The sequence below is a fragment of the Pelodiscus sinensis genome, chromosome 1 (assembly GCF_052426305.1).
Source record: "Pelodiscus sinensis isolate ZL-2025 chromosome 1, ASM5242630v1, whole genome shotgun sequence".
Taxonomy (NCBI): domain Eukaryota; kingdom Metazoa; phylum Chordata; order Testudines; family Trionychidae; genus Pelodiscus; species Pelodiscus sinensis.
This window is the reverse complement of record NC_143052.1, coordinates 205,620,026-205,640,344: the sequence shown is the minus strand read 5'-3', so window position 1 is coordinate 205,640,344 and position 20,319 is coordinate 205,620,026. Positions and strand designations below refer to the sequence as shown.

The 20,319-nt window shown below is 38.5% G+C and overlaps 1 protein-coding gene across 13 annotated transcripts in view; it reads right to left on the bottom strand.

Annotated features, from left to right (window-relative positions):
* Positions 1 to 20,319, bottom strand: part of DMD (dystrophin) — a 2,135,104-nt gene that overhangs the window by 342,316 nt on the left and 1,772,469 nt on the right. For 12 of the 13 annotated variants that reach the window (XM_075916549.2, XM_089775838.1, XM_075916586.2 and 9 more), the window contains 2 exons: positions 8,938 to 9,110; positions 3,934 to 4,090 (listed from right to left, as the gene is read on the bottom strand). In XM_075916549.2, the coding sequence (XP_075772664.2) occupies positions 3,934 to 4,090; positions 8,938 to 9,110 (330 nt within the window). Of the gene's footprint in view, positions 1 to 3,933; positions 4,091 to 8,937; positions 9,111 to 9,454; positions 9,500 to 20,319 lie in introns of those variants that run through there. The other variant, XM_075916691.2, reaches the window with a different exon arrangement.

Sequence of the window (20,319 nt, the reverse complement as noted above, 5' to 3'; positions counted from 1 at the left end):
TGGTCAGGAATGCACACTCCATCCTATAACCAGATATAAGAGGAGTTACTTGAGTATTCGCCTCATGCACAATGGCTTCTGGAACCGCTGCTGATATATAGCCGTATAGCACTGGCAATGGCTTAAACCTTCAAACCTGCCTTGGTATATTTTATATACAACTGTAAACAGAGATCCATGTTGACATCCAGAATAAGAAGTATGCCTGTGTCTTTATCACCTCTTCTTCACAGTGTTCCATTCTGCATGTTATGTCAAGTGCTGATGCTGTGAAATAAGTCTGTAGAGACCAACTATATGAATAATTTCCAATGTGATGTGGCACCTATCCCTGTCCTCTTTCCCTCCTGATGAATGCATTGTGGTCTGCAAACATCTAGTAAATTAAATGATACATTGCAGCAATTGGAACAAAAAAGTTCTCAGCTGAGGCAAAGTCAGGTGCACCATTATAACCGATGTGCTCACTCCCCATTGCCACATATGATTGGAAATTCTCACTGTATGAAGACACTGTTGGCTCATCTATGCTAAGATGCTTTTTCTTATGGTATATTCATCTGGATATTGTTGTTACCTCAGAGCTCAAAAAATGTCAAGAAGCTGACATTTTCTCTTATTTTAGGAAAAGAAAAAATAATTTATTAGCCTGCAGCCCTGACAAATGCATGCCAAGAGCAAGCAGCCTATCATTGATAACAGAATTAACCTACATGAATGTCTAATTTATAACCAATGATTTCAGGCTAATTTTATTGAATTCTTGAATTTCTTCCACACTTTGTGATGACTGCAGAGGAAATCGAACATGCATAATATATGACCTGACAAAAGAACACGTAAACTGCTTTATTTAAGCCTTTCTATTTGTAATCAGCACTAGTGGTATAATGGCAGTCAGTTCACTATTTTAATAATGCCTATATTGATTAGTTTGTCTCAGAACTTCACTAGCCTTCTGGGGTGTCCTAAGATCTCTTCAGTTAGGGAAGTATAGAAATTATAATTTGAGAGAAGAAAATACACTGAAAAGGACAGTATAGTATCGGTAAAATGAAATATTATACCCCGATCCTGCAGAAAGACATGTCTCCCAATATTCTGTTTCAATGGGATTTGAGCAGGAATTAAATAGATTCTTGCTGACTATGGTTTTCCAGGGTAAATATATTTTTCTAGGAAAAAAACCTGCCCTCTTTAAGCTCTTTCTAGATAATTAAAAAAGCAGGTTACAGTCATATCTGCTCTGCCACTGAATGTATTGAGGAAACAACTATTTCAGTATAATCACTATTATCCTGGCTTCTTTGGGATGCCTTCCAAATTGTCAATTAACTTGCTATTTATTATTATCAATAAAAATCACTGCATAAACTTTAGGTGATAGGAGTGATCTGACAAGTAAAAATAATAGCGTGTCTACCACAGGAATAAATCCCATGTCAGGATGTACCAGGAACAACAGACACACAATTATTGTTTCCATGTGCAATGATTACTAAGGCAATAATATATATCTGCTTCCATGACCAGGAAATCAGTAGAGACACACAAGGTCCATGCTGTTCAGGAAAAATATAGCAGAGAAAAAAACTAGAAAACGGCAAATACAGAATCTGTCAAAGGCATCTTGAAGCTGGCAGAGTTTTTTACTCATCTTGCTTCTCTTCCTTTCCACAAGAAGTCTTTGAAGATTTGACAGTGTGACCTAATTTCAAAGATTATCTTTTGTTCTTTTTTCCACAGGGAACCCAAGTGCCTATAACTAGACAGGTATCATGTTAAACTACAAAAGCGGTAGTGTATGGGGGAAGAGGGAAAGAGGGAAAAGAAGCTTTCTACAAGCAACTAAACTGTTCTCACTTTGATACTGTGAAAGGACTAGGGATTGTGACTAAGAGAGGTGTGTCCAAGTGCATGTGTGTACCTGCAGTTGTGAGGACACAAAGAGTGGAGGAAAGTAGGACTGATCTGTTCCATAATGTTAATTTGCAACTGTTGCTACACTTCAAAGGTGGAGGTGCTCTATCGACTAATCGAATAGTCGATGCAAAAATGAATCAACTATTCGATTAGTCAGTTACCTGATACTGAACATCCTTAATGCATTTGTTCCAACTAGCCTTTTAGATATCACACTGAACTTACAAGAATGAATATACTTACCCTGGAAACCTCAGGAAACCCCCCTTTGCCTTAATATAAGGTCCCTAGTCTCTGTTCTCTACAACTTTCATTGTAGAACTACCCTGGGCTTTATCCCAAAAGCTCCCAAACTCCTGACTTTTGTTGCAAGATCCTGAAACCTCCTCCTGTTGCTTCCTGGATAAGGGATGGAGAGGCAACTGTTACCAAAAGGAGGACAAGTGTCATTGTGAGGGTCTGATAGAGTTTAAGGAGTTAGCTGCAGGAAAACTGGGAATTAGTGTTGTTGTAGTGTTGTAACACAGCTCCATCTCTCAACTGCCAGACCTCCTCCCTTCTCCCCAGAAACACTGTGATACCTCCCCAGGCCACGGATAATAGCCAGTCTTCAGGTTCCATTTACCTAAACACGGGCCAGTTTTCCAAGAACCTCTCTAATGCTGATACCAAAAATGCCACACGTGGTCATAACCTTGATTTCACACTTTGTTCAGAAGAGAACACAAAGAAGAGATATGCTAAAATAAAAGCTGTGTACTTGCAATCATTTACTTATCCTGAAAACATTTTAAGTATGTCCCACAAATATAGTGAAGTAACTATTGAATGGGGTTATCTGTTACTGTTTTTAGCACTTAATATGTCACTAGTAATTAAGTTTGAGGTACAGAACTGTCTCACTCATAGTTCTAAAGATGTGTTAGGAAATTCACATGAACTGGAATCTAGTAAATGCCTGAAGGTATCTCCTTACTGTTTGCATGGAAATTAATAGAGTAAGGCTAATATGAAACGATGTATGAATGTTGCTCACCTCTAATACATTTTTAAGCATCTATTTTTTAAGCAAAGCAAGAGATGTAATCCTTTGGATGAATATTTCTTGGGCAATTTTTTTAAAAGCTAATAGCAGATGTTGGGTTCATAGCCCTGTTTGCCACAACATAAATTTAGGCTAGATATCTGCAGTACAAGCTTTCCCATGACATCATGATATCATGCTACTATCTTCCTCAAAAGGACTTCACTTTAGGAGCAAGAAGGTAGTTTGCAGTGCATTTCTCATTTGATCCTTGGCCTTTCTGCTGAGACTCCCAATGATTGTGACAGTTTTAGAATGTACATACCTGACAACTTGGCCTTTGATTAGCAACTGTTCACGAACTATTAGAAATACATTTTGGTACCTACAGGTTTACATTACATTTCAATACGTGACTTAGAAGTGAAATATTGCATATCTCATTACCAGTCTTCTGAATCATCTATTTCCTGCTTGATGAAATGACTGTTCTAGTCATTGATAGTAGCTATCCCAGTTAGCAAAAATCCTATGGTATTTTTCAAAAAGAGTTTGGGCATGGCTCTTCCCTTGTGCTAAATATTCCCCCTTTTCCAACAACACTGATTCCATAATCCATGTGTAAAAAAATATTTATTCATTTTGTGCAATGACATAACAGTAGATCTGTTTGCCCACATAGTCATTGTATTATCCATACTTATACCAGATAAAGAACTGTCAGAAACCACCCAGCTGTCAGAGCAAGTACAATAAGCCCAGCCTATAATCTTGCTTTGTTTTTCCTTTTTCTACAAGTGAACACACAGTTAAACAAAACTGCCTGGAGGATTTGCAACCTGAAGGTCTCCTTTACATTTGATGGTCTCTCAAATGTATTTTCAATGGCACCACCCTTTTCCCAACAAAGAGGGTTTAAGCTCTCATCCAAAATTAGATTTATACACAACTTATAGCCTTTGAAAGACTGTTCAAAAAGATCTTACCCTGTGAGTGTCATTCTGCTTCTGCACTGTGGGAAGATCCCCACCAATGGGTGCCTGGTGCTTTAACTCATCACCTTTAAGCTGTAGCCCTGTCAGGAGCTCCTGAAGAGAGAGGTGTAGACGCTTCCACTGATCAGAACTGGCTTCTAAATGAGATCTGCAAGACATAAGTTATTGCATCAGCTATCTTTACAATGACAGGAGTAGAAAAAAAGTCATACTCCAGGTTGGGGTTAGATTTCATTGGTTAACCTCACTACGCAGCCTCTTCTCACTCTTGAAAGTTCTTGCCAGTGGTTGTTAATTTACTGATGATCAAAACTAGGGGTAAAGGGCCTATTCCAGTGCCACTTCAATAGGGTTTGCATCTGGCTAAATCAGCATGGGCAAGAGTTAAGCACCCCATACCTAATCTGAGACACCCGCTATTCTAATCCTGTTGTTTTCTTGAACAGAAAATGACAGCTGTGTTTGCCAAGTATGCACACGCAACTCGTCTATCACTAGAGACCTCAAAGCTGAGACTGAATTTTTCTCTCCAGAGGAGCAAAACGACTTGCCTATTACACTGTGCCAGCAAGTCCACTCCACAATAGACTCATGCAGTTACTCCTCCTCAAATTAATACACAGAATTTATGCCAATCTCATAACCATTATAGGGCAAACCTTGAATCTAGTAGATTCTTTTATAAATAGACAAGTCAATGATTTATGCTACAGAATGTTTTCTCCATTTGATGGTAGGATGTGAGAAATAAAATACATCACTGGAGAAAAGAAAAGAAAAGAAAAGAAAAGAAAAGAAAAGAAAAGAAAAGAAAAGAAAAGAAAAGAAAAGAAAAGAAAAGACTCATCAAATCAGCAGCATAAAGAGCACCTCTCTACTGCTTACTCATTATCAGCAATGTGGTGCTTAATACGCCAGACCTATTGTTGAGCCTAATAATATCAAGCAATTACTTACGATAAACAGATCTACTGTAGGATTGAGACTGTAAATAGACCATTGCAGTATTGATTAATTTATTGCTGTTCATACTGTATTATGTGCGTTGAATAATAATTTTTCCCCTCCTACACACTGAGTCATTATTAATGTTGCAATTGCTTCGTCTTTGGCAGGGAGAACTCCCTAATGAGTTTTCACTGCTTTTAATAGCTCATTGTATTAGTTTAAATCCAAACAATGTAATACAACTGCTAAGGCATGAAAATGCTGAATCTAACTCCCCCTAAGAAGATGTATATTAGCTTTGAAATTTAAGTTTATTTTGCCTCTATTTAACTTCCAACTTTGCTTATCTAGCAGACTTTTACATCCCATTATCTGATATCAAATATCTCAATATTTGTATTTTCAGATAATTAACACCCCACCATTATGCTTTGATGGAATGGCATTGTGGAGAAGAGTGACAGACCTGGACTCCCAGTGGTTTTAAGGATCTTCTGATTTGGTTTTGATAAGGACCAGTGGATACTAAGTGATTTAAAGAAAATGCTCTACAGCATCTACGTTCATTTTTAAGCTTGTATACTACAGTATGCTAGCAAAGCACTGAAAAAAGAGAACAGTGCTATACATAGCCAAGCCTGTAGTGCAACAAAATCTAGCTGTTCTGACTTACAAGTTGATTCAAGAGGTCACAATTTCACACACACCCCGATTTTGAAAACTGCAGTCTTTATGAGGGAGAAGAGCACACAGGGGCATGTAAGCTCCTCCCTGTTCAAGAAAAGCACATTCTGTTGAGTGATGAGTGTGCTTTCTTGTCCCTTCTATGTAGCTTACTTTTCTCTTACTTTTATAACAAAATATGCTTTCCTAAAAGAATCAAGAGGCTGGCCTGTCAGATTGTCATCCTACATATTATGATTTTCACTAAAAGGTGATTTTTTTTGTGGAATAATACCTCATTTCTTCTTTGCCTGGGGGTGTTACTGAGTAGAATTTTCAATTTCATGTCAGTGATTTACCAGCCACAATCCTATATTCACACATACAGAATGGGAAGCGACAATCTAGGAAGGAGTACAGCACAAAGGGATCTAGGGGTTATAGTGGACCACAAGCTAAATATGAGTCAACAGTGTGATGCTATTGCAAAAAAAGCAAATATGATTCTAGGATTCATTAACAGGTGTATTGTGAGCAGGACATGAGAAGTCATTTTTCTGCTCTACTCTGTGCTGATTAGGCCTCAGTTGGAGTATTATGTCCAGTTTTGGGCACCACATTTCAAGAAAGATGTGGAGAAATTGGAGAAAATCCAGAGAAGAGCAACAAGAATGATTAAAGGTCTAGAGAACATGACCTGTGAAGGAAGACTGAAAGAATTGGGCTTGTTTAGTTTGGAAAAGAGAAGATTGAGATCTTTCAGGTATCTAAAAGGGTATCACAAGGAAGAGGGAAAAAAATTGTTCTTCCTGGCTTCTGAGGATAGAACAAGAAGCAATGGGCTTAAACTGCAGCAAAGGAGGTTTAGGTTGGACTTTAGGAAAAAGTTCCTACCTGTCAGGGTGGTTAAACACTGGAACAAATTACCTCGGGAGGTTGTGGAATCGCCATCTCTTGAGATATTTAAGAGTAGGTTAGATAAATGTCTATCAGGAATGGTCTAGACAGTACTGGGTCCTGCCATGAGGACAGGGGACTGGACTCAATGACCTCTCAAGGTCCCTTCTAGTCCTAGTATTCTGTGATTCTATGATTCTATATTAAGTGTTCCACTCTCCTAAGTTATTTAGCTGTTTATGAAGGTTTTACCCACTATCTTGTTTTTTAATTTATAAAACATGAAGGATATGTGCCCTTATGACATCAAATTGAGTAAAAAAAAGAATAAATTGAAAGAAATCATTTGTGGAATTTCTGCCCTGACATTAAAATGCATCTCATAATGTTTCCTAATTCAAGTTCATGAATTACTGCTTCAGCTCACTTTTGATCAGACTGTACAGCACTTATGCTCTATAGTGCAACATCAAGCTAACCAATTTTTTTGTTCTGTCCAAATTCTATTGCCTCCATTTTATTGGGGATATCCAATAAATCAACCCATCTGGTGATGGTGCTTGGTGTGTTTTTCCCAAGTAAAATATATATATTAAATATATATTTAGTACCATGTTCTTTAAAAATAAACACACATACTTATTTAAATACCTGTAACAAAGGACAAAGCCAATGATAAATATAAAGGCAAATTTGGACAGAAGTCTTAACATCAAGGACTTAAGTTAAAATTTCCTTGGTAGAACTTGCTGATTTAGGCAGACTTGATTAAGAGTGTGTAACAGTGAAAAAGTGCACAATAATGGAAATCAAACTCTGACTCTCCTTAATGTTCTTGAAATTGTTCTTTCTACCATATACTTTCTTTAAACAAAAAGTAATGCATTCAGAAGCTCAAAATGGAATAGGCTGATGCTGGCTCAGTAACCATGGTTTCCTGCTCCTGTTTTTCTAAAACTTAAATAATAATAATAATAATAATAATCACCTTTTAGTGTCTATTTTTAGTGTAAATAAAAAAAAGCAACAGATGGGATGGGTTAACACCTACAATACACGGCAGGGCAAATTTCTGCTACAAAGCCTCTCCATAGCACACATTGTCAATCACAAGGAAATTGTACCAAATTGTGTGATGCAAAGAAATATCCCCTAGGGGACTAGACTGAGTACCAAACTCATTTCAATTTGGTAGTCAGTCAAATCTAGTTTAAAAGTTAAAGCATTAGCTCCTTTAACTTACATGTTTTTGGGTATTCCATATTCTTCATTATGACCCACTGTTTTGAGAGAGAGTAAGCCCATTGCCTTGTATGTTTAAGAATTTGAAGCAACTATAATATTTTTTTCACTTGATTAATCAGATCAAAAATTGAACTGCAGAAACGGAGATGTAGAAGGTCGCCTATGTTTGTTTTTGGCCAATATGGTGGGTTTCTTTTTTCAAAACTCTTTTTATAACAGTAAGTTCATGGTTAAAATGGCATCGGATGAAAAGGTACTCAAATAATGCTTTGAGTGGTTACATCCCTTTTCTTTTGCTCATCAGGAAAAAAAAAGAAGAAATCTGTCTTCTATTCTTTACTTCAACTACCAATATCTTTTCAGCCTCACATCTTTCATTTACTTTTAATGATTGATGTTATGAAGATGGCTTTTGTCATTACACACACTGACCTCCCTCAGGGCTCGAGCTTCAAAAGCTAATATTTCATACATTACTTTGAAAATGCTTCTGCCTTTTGCTGCCCTCTGAACTACCGCCATCACACAACGAATGAGCAAATGAAAGAGTGACTGAGAGTGAGTGCATTGAAGCTGGGTTCTGTACTGTAAAAGGCGTATTTGTGAAAAGAAGATTCCTGGACAGTTTCTCCAGAAAATAAACCCTCAACCTTTAGAGATTTGCACCTTCATTAGATTTTTTGTAATATCACCCTTTATTATATGCTTCCACACAAGAAGTTTGTTTCTCATGAAATTCAGAGATAGTTTTTACCCTTGGATTTTAGGTTTCAATATTATTCCCTCTTTATTTAAGAGAAGAAACCTAAAATAATGTATGATCTCATCTATAATCTTATTAGTTTGTACTAGAATGAACGGCCAGACAAATGCAGTGCATAATAATTATTATGTTGCTTAATCACTTCTATTTCATGATACTTGATAAGCCATGACCAGCTCTTTAAAAAGCCCGCATTTAGAGAAAGTTACTACTTAAGTATACTACTCTCTTTTTCTAGAACACAACCGTCATTATAAAACCTAATCATCTTTTCAAATCCTAATCCCCTACAATCATTTCTGTACCTAGTAAATCATTCATTCTTAGAAAGTAATTCAACATTCAAAATATCATGAATCATACCAAAAATAAAGAAAAGAGAATGATCAGAAACAAACGTATACCCTTGTAGTGAAAGAAAGGCTTATTTTTTCCTCTCAGATTACTTTAAGTTTTTTTCCCCTGTGCTTGGTTCTTACCTAATGTTTAGAGATTTTTTCCTAAGCTCACTCCATCTGAAGTTCATGTTATCCAGACGTCTCTGCAACAATGCTGCATCATCAGAGCCTTCCAAGGATCTCAGGATTTTCTGTCCATTTTCATCCAGATTGTGGAAAATGTCAGTATGAGCTTCAATCTCTGTCTGGAGGTCCTAGAGGGGTGATACAAAAGCACATGTGCATTTCTTATAAGATCATGAAGACTAATTATACTGATAGATCATACCAGCTATCACTTTCCAAAGAAGAGTGAAATGTATTATAAGTAATACAGATTGTGATTGCTTCCCTGGATGCTAACTTTATATATGATAATATACTATACACCCATTTCATTTTAGCATGAAGACATTATATATCAAAGACAGTATGATCTTCAAGACAAAATAGTATTGAAATTCTAGGTTTTCACAAGTGACAAACAAACAAAACTGATGTATGTAAATGTGCCAATAAGAGGAAAAGGAAATCGCTCAGGATCACAGCTGAATCTGACCTGTACGCGGTATGTCTTCCTGTGTAACATTTTCAGCTTGAATCGGGGACTGCAACACTGGCCCTGCTGCATGGCAATGCCAAGAAAACTAAGCTACAGCAATAGCAGAGCTTTAAAATGCCAAGTTCACTTACATTCTGTTGACAGAATGCATTTCAGAGCACAGGCCTCAACAGTCAATAATACTAAACAGTCACTTTGTACTATAGAAAAACACTGGTCAGGGCCATGGCTGTAGGAGGGACTGAGAATAGCAAGGACCCAAAATGTGCAACTGGAAGTTCATGTTGAACAGCCAGCTTTTCTTATCATTTTGTAATTTCTGGCTAGCTACAATTCAAATTTATTCCCCCCCCCCCATTTTAGCAGGGCAGCTTCTGCCAAAAAAACATTCTTTAGAGAGCTGCCTGGTACTAACATTCCTATCTGCCTACACACTGAATGGGCTCTTTGTATATTATCTGCCTTACTCTAAACGATTTGTATGATTCAGATCCAGAAGGCTACAGATTCATGCAGGAGCAAACAGTGGTTGTATCAAACTCTTTAACTTGAAAAAAAATCTATAAATACATGGTTGCTTTCAAAATAAGGGAAAAGATGGGTAAGCTGGCCTCACAAGTGACGTTCCGCATTGTCAAGAGGGAGACTCGGGTATTTAGATTAGTTTTCTAGCAGCTGTTTTCTCTCTCAGTTCCTGGAATGGAAGTGTTGTGGAGGCAGTGTGAAAGGCGCGGTGATCTGTGGGGTATAGCAGTGTCGCCAAGAAGGACTGATTAATCATTGCAGATGGGCTCCAATAGGAATTATGTCCAATCTTCCTCAACACAAAGGACAGAATCAAAGCAGGGAAATATGGGACTTTGCCTTCATTATAGAATTGAACAGCTTCTAGCTGAATTGGCTGTATCCTGCACAAATGGTTCAGGGCATGCACACTGGCTGTGCTGACGCATGCTAAGAAAATTGGCAAGGTTTGCACCAAGGCAACGCTGGCTATTCTAAACTGCTTCAGTTGTAATACCTGAAGGATACCTATCCAGCTGTTCCTTACACAGCTACTACCAGAAGTGATCTCTGGGAGATTTCAAAAAGGCCACAGATGCATCAGGAGGCAATAGTAGTGAAAAGACCCATTTAGCAGTTTCAGCACATCTGTGTCCCCACTGGCATTGAAAAGGTTCTTCGGGAAAACAGTCCAAATTATACTGGTGCTACTTCTGTTGGAAACAAGTATAATGCAAACAGTACTTAGAATGCTTGTAAAATGTTTGGGCATCTTTGTGTATGTACAAGCAGAATGTTAAAGCGTGCTTGAGGGAATGCAGTTTATTGCACAGCAAATTTCTCTAATGTCCACGAGGCCATAGACACAGCAACTTTCTGCCTCCAAGAGAAACACAGAAAGCTCTTTTGGAAGGAAACAATATAAGGAAAGAATTAAGCTATTACTGGACTAGAAGTCAGTATTATTTATAAGTGCTAGCAGCTTTGTAGTGAATATTAAAAATATATTATATGATCACTGCCTCAAAGAGTTTACAATCCAATTTTGTAGAGTACAAGGCCAGAAGGCATCATTGTGATTGACTAACCTGATATTTTGTACTACACAGGTCACAGAACTTTGAATTAATTCCAGCTTGAATTAGAGCATATCTTTTAAGGAAAAAAAACAACAATCTTGATTTAAAGATTTCGTTTGATGGCGAATCCACCAGAACCCTCTGTAAATTGTTTCAATGATTAATTATCCTCATTGTTAAAAACTTACTCCTTATTTCTAATCTGAATGTAACTAGCTTCAACTTCCAAACTCCGGATCTTGTTATACCTTTGTGTACTAAACTCTAATCTATTATTTAATTTCTGTACCTCCTGTAAACAAATCCTCACATATTGTTATCAACTTACCCCCTAAGCTTCTAGATGCAATAAAGGCAATAAGACTATGATGAAACAGGAGGTAAAAATGTGTACTTTTTTAGTGCAATCCTTACCCTATCAATTTTGGTGTTTGTCAATGTCAGTACACCCTTTACATTTAAAACATAGGACAGAGTACTTAGAGAGAATGGTCAGATACAGTAGCTAGAACAACATAAATTTAGTAATTTAAACTGAGTTGTTGAAGATGTCAACTGCCTTCCCTTTAGCAAAAACAATACATGCCATAAAGCAAACATGTCAAGTGTCCCTTTTTAGTCAAAGTCATTTTGACAAATCAAAGCCCTTTTGCTTCATACTGTACTACACACAAGCTCATAAAAGTGCACTCTGTGCAATATTTCTTTTTTGTAAGTTTTGCATTATAATCCCCCCCCCAAAAAATTTCTTCTTCAGGCTTGCACATTCATGAAAAGAAAAGTCATGCCATGTTCCCAAATCTCCAGACTATATTATATTCAACAGATTGAACTGAAGGGCATAGAATACCCCCTGCAAAAATTAAGAAATTAATTAGCTGGCTACGTAACAGAAAAGAGCTAAAGTTAAATATTCCCCTTGTTAAAAGTTTACCATTGGAGTTCTGCTCTTCCTCATTCCAGGTCATCAGCGTCAACTGCATACTTTCTAATATTTCTAGAACTAGAGGTTATAATTTTCTAGTGGCTATGCAGAACAGGGATGATGTGGGATAAAGAAACAGGAAAATAATAAAAATAAATTTTCCCCAGTGTGGTTGATATGTCTTCCATCTTTCCCCTCTCACAGCCTTTCCATTGTTAAGAGAAGCAGATTACACAAGAGGAAAGAACTTAATTCTTATATTTATCTTTTGAAATGGGAAAATGTATCCTGTCCTTCAAAAAGGAGAGTTAAAGATCAATACAAGCAAAAATCTGTTCCCTGACCAAGGGGAGGATCCATTTCACTTTGGCAACTCCTCAGACACTTGGAAAATGATACTAGTATGTCACATTATAACTAGACTAATTGACATCATACTGGGAATATTTATAGCATATGGGGGATTCCTAACACATTAAAGTGCACAGAGTGATTCCAGTGGATCAAATTCAGCTCTGATGTAATTTTAATTATGATAGGAAATAATTTGACTCAGTGAACTGTATTTTTATTATGTTTGAGGGATAGGTCTTCTTTAAAAAGAGTACTATAGACAAAAAGTACACTAGGTAAAGTAATGCAATAAGTATTGATTTGCTACTTACCAGGATGTATTAGTTTGAAGGGAAAAAAAAGAAAGTGAGTTTTGTCTTCTACACCCAATTCCAAATTCCTTATTTAGGGAAAAAACAGCCCCTGAGATCAATGGCAATTTTGCCCAGATAAGGCCTAACCTATTAAGCCCACCTTTATGAAAATATTGTATAGAATTTAAGAGATAATGAAAACTTTGCTAAATGCAATTTTTAATATTCTATAGATTCGTATGAGAATATATTTCTGTTACAGAATGATTAAAAACCTGAAGCAAGGTTTTCAATTTAATTCTACAGGATTTATGAATAATTTCTACTATTAAATTTATATAGATGGTTTTACCCATCTTAAATTATAAAGAACCTTTTCATAAGGATAAAATGACTTGCTTAAATTCTATCTTCTTTTCTGATGGTATATGCTAAAATTCTGTTGAAAGTCATAGACCCCAAGTCACAAGGAATCATCATGATCATGTAATCTGACCTGCACATTTTAAACTACAGAACCTCACCCACCCACTCTAGTTATAAATCCCTAACCTGTGGCTGAATTACAGATGTCCTCAAATCAAGATTTTAAGACTTCAAAGTTACAGAGAATCCACCATTTACACTAATTTAAACCTGCAAGTGACCCATGGTTCAGATCTCAGAGGAAGGCAAAAAATACCAAGGCCTCTGCCAGTCTGATACCAGTAAAAAATTCCTTCCCAACCTTAAGTGACTGTAGTTGAGAACTCAGTAAGAAGTGCACTACTGGACACAGACGTGAAGACACTAGTCTTGAAGAAAGGAATAAATGTTCAGAAGAGGCATGGAAGAGACAGGTTACTCATAGAGTAACAAGTTTTGTGATGTGTGGTCCTGGTCTATGTTCTGCTTGAGGTGCACAGGAACGACATGCGCCTGACACCAGAATGACAACAGCAGTTTTAATACAAGTGATGATTGGTCTGTGCCCTTCTCGGTGGTATTCTGAACCCAAGGAATTAAGGGCAGAGTGAACTCACTGCCTCTTTAGTTATCTGGTACTCTAGTTATTGTACCAGATAACTAACTAGTCTTTCTTCCTCAGGTGATGGTTTCTGTATGTATTCCACTTTAGGTAACTCAGAGGCAGCATGCATTGAGGCGAAGAGTGCAAGACCACTGACTGAAGGTCTGCTTTGCTGAAGGAATCAGCTACTGAAGAAGCATGTACCAGGGCACAACCCTAATGTTCCACAAATGTATGCACAGAGTATTATGTTGCCATTCTACAGATTTCCAGGAGAGGGAAATGTTGAAATGGAGCTATGAGCCTATCGAAGGAACTCCCGCACCTTGCGTAGCAGGCTTATAGAATATCCAGAAAGTAGAATTTCCTGTAATCCTTGGCTTCAGGAAAGATACAGGTCAATGGATGACTTGGTTCAGATTGAACTTTAAGATTACTTTCAGGTTGAAATTAGGATGTAACTTTCAAGGAATTTTATTCCTATGGAAGACTGTATAAGAGCATCAAATATAAGGACCCCAACTTTCCTATTCCTCTGGTTGAGGGACAACCCCAATGTTTTCAGAAAGTGGAGATATTCCAGTGTAGCTAGAATCTCACTATACTTTGGAGGGAGCTGATAATGTTGGCACCATTATAACGTACTAGGATATAGTCGAGACAAATGAGTAGCTGTGTCACCTTTGCCCTCTAACCGTGGGCTGCCTTTTACAATATTTTGCTACTGTAGCCTCCAGTTTGGACTGCTCACAAACAGCTTTCTGTATGCAAGCCATACCTTTACTCTTACCAGCCTTGATTCTATGACAGGGTGCTCCCAGTGCACTCCCAGTGTTAGATTTACCCCTAGATATGTATGTACTGTGCTTCCCAGCCCTCTCCTAGACAACAGAAGTTTCTATTAAATCTATTATTTCTTTAATAGAAATCATATGCACTCAACTGCCATACTAAATGGAGTTTCCCAATCACTTCAGTTTGGGTGCACACAACTAGGTAAAACAAGTTTATTAACTAGAAAAGATAAACTTTATGTGATTACAAGTAACGAGGCATAAGAGTCAGAAATGGCTACAAGCCAATAGAGTCAAAACACTGCTGGTGTCTGAATTAACAAACTATATAAGATTCAAGCATATTTTCTCAACCCTATACTTTCAACAGTCTTAATGACTCAACACACAGGGAGTATGTCTACACTACCCTCCTAGTTCGAACTAGGAGGGTAATGGAGGCATACCGCACTTGCAAATGAAGCCCGGGATTTGAATTTCCCGGGCTTCATTTGCATAAGCGGGGAGCCGCCATTTTTAAAACCCCGCTGGTTCGAACCCTGTGCAGCGCGGCTACACGGGGCTCGAACTAGGTAGTTCGGACTAGGATTCCTATTCAAATCCCGGGCTTAATTTGCAAGTGCGGTATGCCTACATTACCCCGCTAGTTCGAACTAGCGGGGTAGTGTAGACATACCCTAGGTTAGGATCCCTTCTCCCAGAATCCAATGAAGACTTTCCCTGTTACTTCAGATGCAGAGAACAAATAGGCACAGAGGGGAGGTGGTATCTTGGGGTATTTGCCCATCCAATTCATAGTTTCTATCTCTCTGTAGGGAAACATTTCCAGCTGCATATCAGGAGATAAAAGGTCTATATAGGAGAATTTTCCCTGCTGCTTTTTTTCTTACTAGTATGAGCCTCCTTTGCCTCCCTAACAATCCTGATTGCCAACCTCAGTTTGGAACATATGTTAATAACACCATAGAGTGGAATAGAAATTTGCCTACATTGCAAAAAGCCATGTAAAACACTACCCTGGTTTTGAAAACTAGAAGAATATACAAGATAGCTCTTGCAATCGTCCACATCACACAGATTTTTCCCTTAGGGTTTCATCATGGTTCAGGGTAGTTTATCAGAAATAAGTAATTAATTGATGTCAAGACTCATCTTATCCCACAAGTAATATATAAAAGGACATGACATATGGCAAAATGCCATAATTATTTTTTGACAATACATCAGAGAGAGATCAGTCATGTATCTGACTTCCCCGGTTCATTTTTCTTTAATTACAAAAGGGTGGAAATGGGGAAAAAAATCCTACAAAGTAGTAATTAGTTAGAATAATTGGATCACATCTGAGTTAGACTAGAACACACACATTAATGCTGTCCAGCTGACAAAATATTTGTCTCTGATGCAAGGAAGGGAGAGACAAAATTAACTATGTGATACTTAAGAAATTAAAAGAACTTAAATCCTCCATATATAGAGCAACTCCATCATTGAATTTGTACTTATAGCTCCTATTGATGATCATCATATAAAATTAAGAACTTTAAACGTGTATAACTTATCTACTATCATGAATGTGATTAATTAAATAGGACTTCAATAAGAATAAAGACAACTCTACTTGAATAAATGATCCCCAACAGAAGGAAGAATTTATCCCCAAGGAACTGAGACTTGTAATAAAATATAAGTAACTACAAAAGAGACTATCAAGTTTTATTGAGTGATGTGGTGAATACTGACTGAGGTCAAGGCAATTACCTTGAAGGTAATTAATGTTGATGTTCACCAAAACAAAGCGAGTATGTGTATATTTCTGGGCCAGATCAATGCTCCCTCTAGCCCAGTATCCTATTCCAGGTGCTTCAACGGGAAAGAACAGAGGAGGCAATCCTTGAATGGTCCATCCCCAGCTGTCTACTCCCAGCTTCTCACATTCAGAAGTTAGGAACACCCACGGCATTGGATTTCATCCTTGTATACCTTGGCTAGTAGCCACTGATGGAGCTATCCTTCATGGGCTTATCTATTTTTTGAACATTAAAGTTTTCTCCTTCATCCAAAATATCTAGGAATCTTAACAAAATATAATGTTTTTTCTCTATTCAGCTACAATCCTAAAATAAGAGAGGACCACAAAAACTGTTATAAAATGATGTCAATACAATAAAAATAGGTTAAAGAGTGCTCTAGAGCCATATAACTAACTTCCCGTCAATGCACAGAACTGAAATATCTGGCCGCTTTATTTTAAAATTACCTGCAAACATTGTAGTTTTATGAAACAAACTTACATGCAAGAACTAAAAGGTAAATATTTTGATTTGTGAATAATTTCTTCTACTGAATACATTGTTGGGGAGAGAGGGGAAAATAATGAAATTCTTTTAAGCCTTCTCTCCTTCCCTGTCACTACTCTAGCTACTTACATTTCTTTCTCACACATGCTTCTCTTTTCTCACGTTGCTTCTCTTACATCATGATTATTAGCCTATGCAAATGAGCAGCAATGGGACTTAACCAAACCTTAGCCACGGGTTTCACTTAGCTACCTGAGATCACAACACCTCCAAAGAATAAGTGGCTATAGAAAGCAAGGATATTAGTGCTAGTAATGCAGGAGGAGCAGTGAGACAAGATTAGAAAAGGATGAGGGAAGTGGTAGAAAAGAAGAAAGAGAAAAGGTTAAGGAAAAAGAGAGGAAGATGACAAACTGCAACTAATGTCCAAATATGGTGTCAAAATATTTGCAACTGGAATTACATTAAGTAGTTATAATAAATTTTGCCTGATCATTTTATCTACTATATATTTGAATTTGTTTGTCAGTGTGTCTATCTGTTTAAGGTGGGGGGATACCTCAGAGGTTTGAGCATTAGCCTGCTAAACCCAGGGTTGTAAATTCAAATTAAGAACTTTAAACGTGTATAACTTATCTACTGTCATGGATGTAATTCAATTCCTAAGGGGGCTATTTAGGGACCTGGGGCAAATCTGTCAGGGATGGTACTCGGTCCTGCTGTGAGGGCAGGGGACTGCACTCAATAACCTCTCAAGGTCCCTTCCAGATCTATGAGATAGGTATATCTTAAAAAAGAATTCCTTCTAAACAGTAAGAGCTCAGACCACCAAATTTGGCATGCAGTTTCCTCTTATCCTAATTTAAAGCAAGGTAAGGGAAGTACCTGGAATGGGATTTTTTTCAGAAAACTGAAAGGGAGGCTCTGCTATATAATGATCACATTGGGAAAGTAGAGGATATGGGATGAAAAGCAGGGGCAATTATATTTTATAATGACCACAGTAGGGCAGAAAAGAGCCAGAGAGGGGAACCAGAACAGCTGTCACCTTATTGGGTCAGTAGGGGGACAGAGGTGATGAAAGGGACAGCTGTCTATTATATATTTGATAGTTTGTCTGTTTGTTGTGCCTGTGTGTCTGTCTGTCCCCCAAATGGAGTGGTATGCACCCTTTCCTCAGCTGTACCGTGTGCAGTTGCAGCAGCCATGGACAGGCGTTTCTCACCTGACCCCAAGCTGCCACAGTGAGAGAGGGCTTGGGTAGTCCTCTCTCCCCAGGGACAGCCTGCATATTGAACCTTTCATCCCTAGCCCCACACCAGAGCAATGATTCAAATGAAGAAAAATTAATTGAGTTAAGAACCTGAGTAAATTATCAATTATTTTAATATTTATTAGAAGTTTCTTTTTTCAACTGCCAGAAAAGTAAAATGAACAAAATTATCTGCCCTCCCCTCTGAAAGTGTGTTCATCAAAACACCAGAGCAGACACATAAGGCACTGGTGTGCGAATACTGGATATTGAAAACGAGCAGTTAGTCACCAGCAAGGATGATAAATAATACTAGTTTTACTAATCTCAACATCAGAAGAACTGGATCACATTAAAGGTCCTTCTGGCCCAGTATTTTGTCTTCCAACAATAGTCAAAATCAGGTGCGCCAGCCAGAACACAGGGGCTTGCCCCTTTTCTCCTGGTGTTCCAGCCAGGCTGGGGATTGAGGTCAGGAGCTTGTCCCACTCTGCTCACCTGTCATTCCTGCCAGGGAGTAGAGTTGGGCAAGCAGACATCCAAGCCATCAGACTCTGATTCCCACTTCCTAGCTGGAGCACCTGCCAAAGGGAGTGGAGCAAGACCCTTACCCCACTCCATAGTTGGAGTGCCAGGCAGGTAGAATGGAATAAGACCCAGTCCCCTGACTTTGCTTTCCTACTGAAGTATCAGGCAGAGCATGAAAAGCCGCTGGGCAGCCACATAGCTGCCCCAGGTACAACCCCCTCCTTCACACAAACCCCCTCTCAGACCCAACACCCTCTCCTATACCCCAATCACCTATCCTGAGCTCCCATCTGCACCCAAGCTCCATACCAGACCCTGCATCCTCACCAAAGAAAAATGTGGCCCTTAACCACTTAGCAAATTCCTGGAGTGTCCCCTGTATCAGAATTGTTACCTCTGATCTAGATCCTTGATTCTGTAGCTCTGTGCAGGTGAGCGTCCCTGAGATGGCACAGGGATTCACTGAAGTCAAGAATCCAAGCTGGCAAAGGGTTCTGCCTACATGGAACTCCTTTCGGATCAGAACCCATAGGCCTGCTACTATTACATAACTACCTATTGTATTACTACCTATTGTATTACTTACTACCCTGATTAGTCTCATTCCAGTGAATAGGATTACTTTGCCCAGTCTACACTACTTTGCCCAGTCTACATTCAAATTAAGATACACAACTTCAGCTACATTAATTACATAGCTTAAGTTGTAGTATTTTAACTCAAATTTTGGCACCATCCATACTGTGAGAAGTTGATAGGTACAGTCTTCCTTCGATTTCCCTTACTCCTTGTAGAATCATGACTACCTGCATCATCTGTCTTCACTAAACTTGCTAATTCAAGCAAGAAGATTGACTGTGGCTGCTGTGATTTTATTTGTAGTGTAGACTTGGCCTTAGAGTAGCAAGCTCTGCACAGGATAGTAATTGCTTGCAAGGTCTGACAACTGAATGACTGTGGCTGGCTTATAAACTGCAGAAAATTCTATGAAAATTAAATGAACTAATTTATATTGTATTAAAAATTGCAGGCCATTTTGCCCTGAATTCTCTACAACACAGCTCCCATGTGAAACCTGCCATGTCCTATGGAATATTTTAACTTAAATTATTTTCAAGTGTAAATGGATTTTATTAATTTAAAGAATGTAGCATTTTATCTGTATAACCACACACTGGAGGGGTTACATTTAAAAGTTACTTCCATTTTGAGAGACATCATTGGGGCCAGTGGTATTCCTCATCTAATATATAAAGGAGAATGTTTGTAAGTTTGTGCACTCATAACTTGGACACTATAAGAGCTACCACAACCAGACTTTGCATGGGATAACCTTTCATCTAGGAGAAGGTTTTAAGATACTTTTGGACCCAATTGGGCCCGAGCTCAAGCTGTAAAACCCAAAAAGTAACCCGCCGTGCTGCGCTGCGGGAGCCGCCCCTCCCTCCCTAGGTTCCGTGCCTGCCGCCTGCACCCTCCAGAGCCGTCTGGGACTTGCCCCCTCCCACCCGTGAGGTTACATAAGCAACCCTCTTTCACTACCCCCCGCCGGCATGCAGTGCCACGACCCCCATGAGCACAATGGCTCGGGCACCCGCCCTGCCACCTGCGGCACTTGCAGCCCTGGGTGCTAGCTGGGGCGCCCCTCCCGCGTGTAACCTCCCCTCGACCCTGGGTCGCACCTCCCGCCCCAGGAGATGACGCGGACCTATATTTTAATCCCTATAGAAATAAGTGCAACTTTTCTACCTTTCAAAAAAAGATAATGGACTATTGTTTTTCTACATTTTGTTCCTCCGGTTTCCTGAGCAACGCCAGGTAACT